Here is a 9,315-nt window from a genome sequence, read left to right on the forward strand (position 1 = left end):
TATATATATATATATATATATATATATATATATATATATATATATATATATATATATAGGGGCATATTCAAATGAAAACCATGCTACCAATTTCGACCAATATGAAAATTCCTTTTTTTTTCTAATTAAATTTAACCAATTTCTATTAAATATGAAAGTTATTAATAAATTTTAATTAAGAAAACGTAATAAAGGAAATTATATAAATGGTAATATTTAAATATTTAATTATATTGAAATATAAAAAATTTGGATTTCATATATTGTCACGAGTTATAATCAGGAAACGTGTTTTGATGAAACAATTAAATTATAGAATGAAATCATCAAAACGTAGATGAACAAAAAAAATGCACAAAATGAAGCAAGTTTCATGAATGTGAAACTGATTCATGTTACAAAGAAATTAGGTGAACCGAAACATTTTTATGGTGAACCCGTTGCATTGATGGTATAGTTAATCCTTTTTTTATGAGAAGCAAAATGAAACCGGCTCATGTTGAAAAAAATTATGAAAAGGAAAATGAAACAGGTTTCATGAACGTGAAACCGGTTCATGTTACGAATAAATTAGGTGAACCAAAACATTTTTATGGTGAAACCGTTACATTGATGGTGTAGTTGATCCATTTTGTTGATGAAAAGGAAAATGAAACCGGTACATTTTGAAAATAAATTATGAAAAGAAAAATGAAACAAGTTTCATGAACGTGAAACCGAGTCTTGTTGCAAATAAATTATGTGAACCGAAACATTTTCTTGGTGAACCCATTGCATTGATGGTGTAGTTGAGCCATTTTGTATTTCGCTAGTCGTGAATGAAGTGCATGATGAAACGGGGAAATGATTTTGATCTGCTACATAATCTTGAAGATTGTAACATGCTCCAGAATCTTCAAGATTGTAAGGACTAAATGAATGATTCCATCAAATCGGTAGTGAAATAAGAAAATTACTGTACATAAAATAGTTTTCATGAAAGTGAAACTGGTTCATGGCAGTATTGGGCCTGATAAGTGAAATGGTTGCATAAGTGAAACAATTTCATGTTGTATTATAAACTTTTATGAAGTCAATAATCGATGAAAAAATTTCGTTATCTAAGTGTAACGGATCCATCTACCAGTATAATGAAAATTACGAAATATGATCAGTATTACGTGGATTAGTCTGTTGATTAAATTTTGAAACCAATTTCGTTCATATAATGTAATTCAAAATTTAAAACGATTCACTCCATATAATTGAATATGGTGTGTTGTATTCATTTTTTTTTTTTTTTTTATATGTTTTATTGATGGATGTGATTTAAAGTTAAAAATAATATATTATTTTAAAAAATGAAAATAGTGTCGTTAATATCGAGAGAGATGTTACCAAATGTTAAATTTGGTTTACCATTTTTGCCCCACTGTTGAAATAAAATATATTTTTAATATATATATATATATATATTTTTTTAATTTCCTAAAATAAAGTAAACTAATCTTGGCCATTGATCAAGAAAATAGATGGATGAGATTGGTTTACACGGTTTACACAAATGGGGCAGGTTTTTATTTGAACGCCCTCTCTCTCTCTCTCTCTCTCTCTCTCTCTATATATATATATATATATATATATATATATATATATAGGTCTAATCAAATGAGAACTATTTTGTTTGTGGTAATCATGTGATTCAATCTCAACCACAAATCAAAAGGTTAAATTAAAAAATTAATAATTATGATAATTTCAACTTAAAATATTAATTAAGGACATTTTAGGGATTTTATAAATATCCTCTCCCATCTCTCCGACGAATCTTATTCAGCGAACCTTATTCCAATTAACCTTATGTGAGCAAAATATACACACTGTAATACCTACAAAAGATATTCACTGTGATACCCAAATATACATACAAGACGCACAATGTAATACCCTTTGTAAAACAATGAAAATGCACACCATGATACATTTCATAAAACAAATAAAATACATTGTGATACACAAATTGTGAGCTTTATCACTATGGTACACTTTGATTCACAAACGTCTTTAAAATACGATGTATATTAGGTAATTAATATACTAAGTAACTAATTTTAATTAAATATTTTGTTTAGCTGTCAAAAATAGAAATATTATATTACTATTTTAGCTTATTTAAGAAATATACTTAAATTTCTCAAAACAAATGATTTACATTGGATCTCACGGTTACCACAAACTAATCAGTTATCTCTCCATATATATATACACACATTTAATCAATCTATGTATCAAGACAAAATGGAACCATTGGTCCTAACCCTACTTATTTATAGTAAGCCAATCATGTCGGACTCAACTCTTTAGACTCGGATGTGGGCCTAAATTCGTTCGTGCATCACTTCTATAGTGATTGTATCAATAAGACCATTAAATATATCAAGTCTATAAAGATGTCGACTTTTATAGTAAAAGTCTTATTCAATAAAAATTTGTCTTAATACTATATCATTTCAGCAATATTTTACATTATGACAGATGTTTGAACGTTTTCCCATAAAACCTTTTACCCTGTCAAACTTATAGATCATTTGAACAACAAATGTTTATAGATTCTCATCCATCTCTGTATACATACTAAATGATGGTTTACAGTGCACCATTTTAACAGTATCCAACCGTTAAACATTTGTTACAGAAAATGGCATATATCGGTTTGATATCAATTAGTATGTTTTCGGTTCAGTTTCAGACATAATCTATCATATGTGGGAGCGAATGACCTAAACCGGTTCATGAAATTCACATGCCATCAAAACTTTTATGGGCCTGATCTCGGGCTTTCGAGTTTCGATTGGATTGTTTCTTGGTTTGGGCCACAATTATGGGCCTAAAATATGGACACATACCCAACATTATATCATATGTTTCTGTTTGTGAATGTTTAGTATGTTTCTATACTTTCACATCCGTTCTCATGAAAACAAACTGGTCTTACTGGAACCTAACATTCGCTTCTAACTGATAAAATTGTCAATATATTTTTATTTCATTCTGACATAGGTTATTATCTTTAACAAAAAAAATTTGGACACCTGCTTCCAACATTTTTTCCTGTTGCTTCCGGAATTTAATTGTATCTCATTCGACAAACGAATTAGTATCGAACAGAAAAATAATATTATCTAGCAAAAATTGGTATTTTTGTATTGTTTGTTAATAAAAAAAAAACATGACTTAGGGGTCGCTTACCAAACACTTATCTGGTAAGCGCTTACCGGTAAAATTTAACACTATCATTTACTTACCGGACAAGATTTTAGTCCATCAAAACGGTATTGTATGCAAAAAAAAAAAAATACTTTAATTAATCTCTCCCAATTAAAAATACTTATTTCTCCTTTTCCAAATTTATATATTACAAGTAATGTGTATAATGCAATTACACTTGAAGCAACCAATTGTGGATACCTACAAATATAGTAAACAATCGACAATTTGCAAGCACAAGTAGGTGAGTAAATCTACTAACCACCCACTTTTAGGGTCTATTTTTACGTCACAATCACAATTTTCGACATTAATTTTAGTCGTCTTCTTTACGTGTCGATTCATATATTAAACACTTGCACAATACGTTTCACTCATAATGGAAAACAAAAACATAAGCCAAACAAAATGCATCGAGGATGTCACATTCGAAATGAAGTCCAGAGAGTAAGATATACACAGACCTTTGCTATATTGTTTTCAAGAATATGTTCAACAACATAAAAACATATAGAATTGTATTCTAGATTTTGGGAATTTCACACGTGCAAAGAGCTAGCCGTCATGAACCCGAGTTCGAGCCCTGGAAGGATAGTGTTGGCGACATTTAAGTGGGGCCATGTTTAGCCTCCAAATTTGCCGGGGATTAGTCGGGCTTTGGCCCGGACACCCTTACAAAAAAAAAAAANTTTGGCCCGGACACCCTTACAAAAAAAAAAAAACCCCCAAAAAAAAAAAAAAAAAAAAAAAAAAAAACAAAAAAAAAAAAAAAAAAAAGAGCTAGCCGTCTATATTTGAAATAGAAACATTACAAGAACAGCTAAAGGGGTGGTGGCTCAGAGGGTAGTACCCGGGTTATTAGCATCCTTGAAGGTCAAATGTTCAAATCTCACCAAATGTAAGATGAGTGTCATATACGTATGTAAGTTTAAAGGATACTTTAATTAAATCCATGACCTCATGACCTATTAAAAGTAACAACTTCATACTCATCAGAAGGTTATGGATTTAATTAAAGTCTCCTTTAAACTTATATGCATATATGAGTATGACACTCAATTAAGGTTATATACTAATATACCTAAATATCTCAGGTACGGGTAGGGGAAAAGTGTGTGTCAACGTTTGCGGTATGTAAATGTTACTTCGGGGCCGTTTACTAAAGACTTGCTCGGTAAGTGCTTATCGGATAAATTTTCTCATCAGATAAACATGAGAAGGGCCAAGAATCTTACCGGGTAAAAGCGATGAGAATAATAGAGTCTTACTCGGTAAGTGAAAATGACAATGACTCTTACTCAGGTAAGCGCTTACCCAGTAAATTGTTACATTCGATATGTTTTAATGTACTAAAATCTTACGCAACAAAATAAATCATAATGTTGACTCATATCGGTAAGCGCTTACCGGGTAAGCAATTAAGTAAATGACCCCTTCCTCCGTCTCAAAATAACTATCCATATTTCGAAAGTATATACTTTAAAAACATCACAAAAGATCCAACTTATTTCCTTATTCATTTGATCAAGAAGTAGGCATACCTCATGAGCTAATACTTGACATTTTACAGAAAAACAAGGTTCATACACGAATGAACGATTTTATTTTCTTAACTATGAATCGGAACAACGTAAAAATAAATTCGTATGATAACCGGATATACATACAACCTTTTGATTTCTTGCTCCAATACGTATACTTTTCGAATTCGCTTTCCTTCTGCATTATGTTCTTCAAAAATGTTGATTTCAAACTTGTTTGCAGACTCTATAATATACTATACAAAGAAAACCCCCAAAAAGCAACACCACAAGATTCTTGGATCTTCTCAAGAAAACATATACATACAAAGAATGGAAATACCCATTAACTTGATTGAGATATTGTTGCCAATTTGAATCAACTTTTGTGCACCCAATGAGTTCAAATTCATAAAACCGCCATTGATGGTTCTTGATGGTGGAGCTTTTGGTGTCTGAGTTTTCTTGATAGGCTCTGCATATCAGAAATAAAGAGGTCAGACTTTAGAAACTACAAAATCCAAGCTTAATTCATGATATGAACCCAAACCCCTTTTCTAAATTGATCACATTCCACAACCCAGAAACTGATTCTTAGAATTCATATGAAACGATGGTTAATTTTTATCGAATTCAATAGCAAAAAGTCAAAATTAAAAGAAAGTCAAAAGATGTTTTTACTACAAAATTGAAGCTTCATTTCATAACCTGAACCCAAACCCATTTTCTAAATTGACCACATTACACAACCCAGAAACCGATTCTTAGAATTCATACAATTCGATGGTTAATCTTATTGAATTCAATAGCAAAAAGTCAAAATGAAAAGAAAGTCAAGATATTTTTACAACAACATCCAAGCTTAATTCATATGTTGAACCCAAACCCATTTTGTAAATTGATTACATTCCACAACCCAGAAACCGATTCTTAGAATTCATCCAAATTGATGGTTAATTTTATTGAATTCAATAGCAAAAAGTCAAAATTAAGAGAAAGTCAAAAGATATTTTTACTACACAATCGAAGCTTCATCTCGTAACCTGAACCAAACCCTTTTCCAAATTGACCACAATCCACAACCCAGAAACCGATTCTTAGAATACATAAGAATCGATGGTTAATTTTATCGAATTCATTAGTAAAAAGGCAAAATTAAAAAAAAAGCCAGAAATATTTTCACTACAAAATCCAAGCTTCATTCATAACCTGAACCCAAACCCATTTTTCAAAATTGACCACTTTCCACAACCCAGAAAGCGATTCTTGGAATTCATACGAATCGATGGTTAATTCGTGGAACTCGATAGCAAAAAGTCAAAATTAAAAGAAAGTCAAAGATATTTTCATTCTATTTACCTTAGGCACAGTTTGAGTGATGAGCTGATTATAAATCGACATAGTAGAAGCCAAACAATCCCTTGGTGTATCAAACGACGACAAAGAGAACTGTTTATGAACAACACCCACATCAAAATAAATCAACCCGGAACTGGGTATATCGACCCGAATTTCCTTAACCGTAAACCACATGAACAAATCCTGAGCAGAAATTCCCGAAACTCCATCGATCTGACCATAAGTCAACTTACCAGAAACATTCCGATCGTAGTGCAATTCGTTCTCGAATTTCGAATTACAAGCTTGATCCAAATGCACCTCAAATCGACCCGAATCATCAAAAGTGAAATTGGTCACACCTTTTGGTAACAAACCAATCGGCAAGCCGTTTGATCTGAGGATTTCATAGATAGTTGCAGATTCTTTAGAATATGAGACACAGATTTGAATTGAAAGCGAGAGGGTGAAAAGGGTGATAATGAAGAATGATAATGGAAGTTGTTGAATACGCATATTTGCCATGTTTTTTTGAGGTGGGGTTTTCTAGGGCATTGGGCGTTTTGGGGGTTAGGTTAATTGTAGCGAAAACAGGGCTGCAGAATATTGGTGATTTTAAGAAGGGTAGGGTTTAAGGGAATTGGAGAATGGAAGAAGGAGGCGGATTGCCAGCAAGAGTCCAGAGTGGATTAGGAGAATGATCAATTATTGGCCCTTGTAAGTGGGTCCACCTCCTGCCAATCAGCTATAGCCATGTGGCCTGTTTGCAATTGCATTTCTTCCCCTTCAATTTTTTATTTCTATCTTCTTTTTACTTGTTTGAAATATAAATTGTTGATTGGATATAATAGAATTTAGTGGTGGATTCGGGATTTTTGCAAAATGGGTGTACTTTTAAGATGGATCAATGGTTGATATAATGTTCAAGTGATATATTTTTAGGTGAATTCTGTTATTGTAATGTATTTTAAATGTCTACTTCTGATAGAATTACTGATATAATTTATATCCTAGTCTCTAAATGAAAAAACTGTTGGAGATGAAAGTAATTTTTGTTTTTAAAGTATATTTTGGAGATGTCTTAGAGATTGTTTGTTTACATCTTAATAGTTTAATTAAGAGTCAGTTTTTGAATCGTTAAGAGGTGAATCTTGTTTAGGAAACAAAAGTCTGTCTCTTAATAGTTCTAAAGAACTCTCTTTATGATTTTGTATCATGTGTCTTCCTTAACCATTCCGCACCCTAATTCCATTGTAAACAATTAACGAACAATTATATTTCATTTTGCACTATATAAAGAGAGTCTCTTAATCATCCCAACCACTTAATCATTCTACATTAAATCATTCAATAACTGTCAAATAACACATTGATAACTATTAAATTTGACTGATTTATAATGTTTTTTTTTTATTTTAATTAAAATATTTATAGATATAAATAATAATATGTGACAACTTTATCCTTGAAGTGATTGGTATGTTTCAGGCGACCAGGTGGGGATTGTAAATTTGATTAAAACAACCAATTATTTTTTGGCGTTTTTCTAATGAAACACACCACCTTTCATGTCCCTAATTAAACTCAATTATTTCTTACCAAGGACCCATTTTATTTATATTTCAAATATTTAAAATAAAAACCAGTTTAAATCGATAAAGCTAAATCAAGCATATGATCGGTTAATTTTGGTTTTAAATCAGGACAAAAACTCGTACTTGATTGTAGCTGTATGTATATGGTCGTTTTGCTGTTCATCGCCTTTGAAGCGTTTTGTGGGTGGAGGGGAGACATAGATCGATTTTTGCTGGAGTTTGTTTCGCTGTCTCCCTCCTTTACTTCTTTCTATGCCTTATAAACAGTGGGGTTTGGCCTTTTGAATCGAGTTCGATGACTAGTTTTAGTTGCTGAGTGAGATAAAAAAAATACCTTATCACATTGGTGTCATTGAAGGTGAGTTTCGTGTGAAACTGATTAAAGTTATTGGTAATCAATTTCGTGTTAATTAATGTTTATTTATTTATTTATTTTTTTTAAATAAAAAAAAGATATATTAATGGTGTCCCAAGGAGCAATGGTTTTATATGATTTATTTATTTATTTAACAATTAAAAATACGTTTTATAATATGATATAATATATTTTTTAAATACATAAATGGATTAGTATTATAAAATATTAATTGTAGCCGTTAATGGGAAATGGTGGCATGTGAGGATAATTATTGCAAATGCATGGTCTTTGTCTTTACATAACCCTACCACGTAGACTTGGTACATCGTGTACACATTCGCCACCGTGGACCACCATCTCATACAGTTTCCTGCTGCCACGTGTACTCTATTGTCCTACTAGGATAATACCATTTATAATGCTCATAAAAACCCAAAATAATCCATAGGCTGGTCCTCATCGTAGCTTTAATTTGTTCCATAATATGAAAAGATACGAAATACTCGAAGCATCCTATTTATGACGTGCAAACATGTGGATGAAAAAAAATTATCAGTCGTTTGGTATATGGGACATAACAGGATAGGACGTGATAAAACTTGTTGTCCTACGTTTAGTATGACAGATGATAGATTAGGACTTACGGTTCCACGTTTGACGTGACATGTGACAGGGACAAGGTGAGACAGCGTGTGTTGTTCCACCAAAATAGGTGTAACAAGATGGGACAAGACGAGACAAAAACTAAAATATTACTAATTAATCATCTTTTAATATTTATTTTAATGGTCACCATTGCTACTTGCGGCCGTTGCTACCACCGGTAGCCACCGTCGGCCACCTCCACCTCCTCCTCAACCACCATTGACTACCGACCACCATCGTCTATCACCACCTCTACAACCATTATCGGCCACCGACCACCACCATCCATAGCCACAACCACCAACATAGACTACCACTACCACTGCCCACCACCACCACTACCACCGTCGGCCACCTATCGGCTACCACTACCACTATCTAACATATTCACGTCCTCCACAACCACCACCGTCCATCTCCACCACCACTAGTATCGTTGGCCACCAGCAACTCCACCATAACCTCCACCATTGCACGCCATCACACTTACCTCCGCCACATAGGCTACAACTACCTCCTCTATCACTGTCGACCACCACCACCACCACTATCCACCATCTTCACGTCCTCCATAACCACCATCGTCCACCAATTACCAATGATTCTACCTCCA

The 9,315-nt window shown here is 32.6% G+C and overlaps 1 protein-coding gene across 1 annotated transcript; it reads right to left on the minus strand.

Annotated features, from left to right (window-relative positions):
- Positions 1–4,736: 4,736 nt before the first annotated feature.
- On the minus strand, positions 4,737–6,744 carry LOC112518191 (uncharacterized protein At5g01610-like). Its single transcript, XM_025125802.1, has 2 exons — positions 6,126–6,744; positions 4,737–5,241 (listed from the first exon to the last, which is right to left on the minus strand). Exons 1-2 carry the CDS (start codon positions 6,627–6,629, stop codon positions 5,176–5,178), a joined length of 570 nt encoding a protein of 189 aa, XP_024981570.1. The 5' UTR covers positions 6,630–6,744; the 3' UTR covers positions 4,737–5,175.
- Between the last annotated feature and the right edge of the window lie 2,571 nt (positions 6,745–9,315).

Source organism: Cynara cardunculus (assembly GCF_001531365.2).
Source record: "Cynara cardunculus var. scolymus isolate 2C chromosome LG 9, CcrdV1, whole genome shotgun sequence".
Taxonomy (NCBI): domain Eukaryota; kingdom Viridiplantae; phylum Streptophyta; class Magnoliopsida; order Asterales; family Asteraceae; genus Cynara; species Cynara cardunculus.

Bases quoted from the DNA above. Each gene is read 5' to 3' on its own strand.
- LOC112518191 (XM_025125802.1), bottom strand. From the start codon at position 6,629: ATGGCAAATATGCGTATTCAACAACTTCCATTATCATTCTTCATTATC. The intron at 5,242-6,125 runs GTAAATAGAATG...TCTGATATGCAG, and splicing joins TCACTCAAACTGTGCCTAAG to AGCCTATCAAGAAAACTCAG.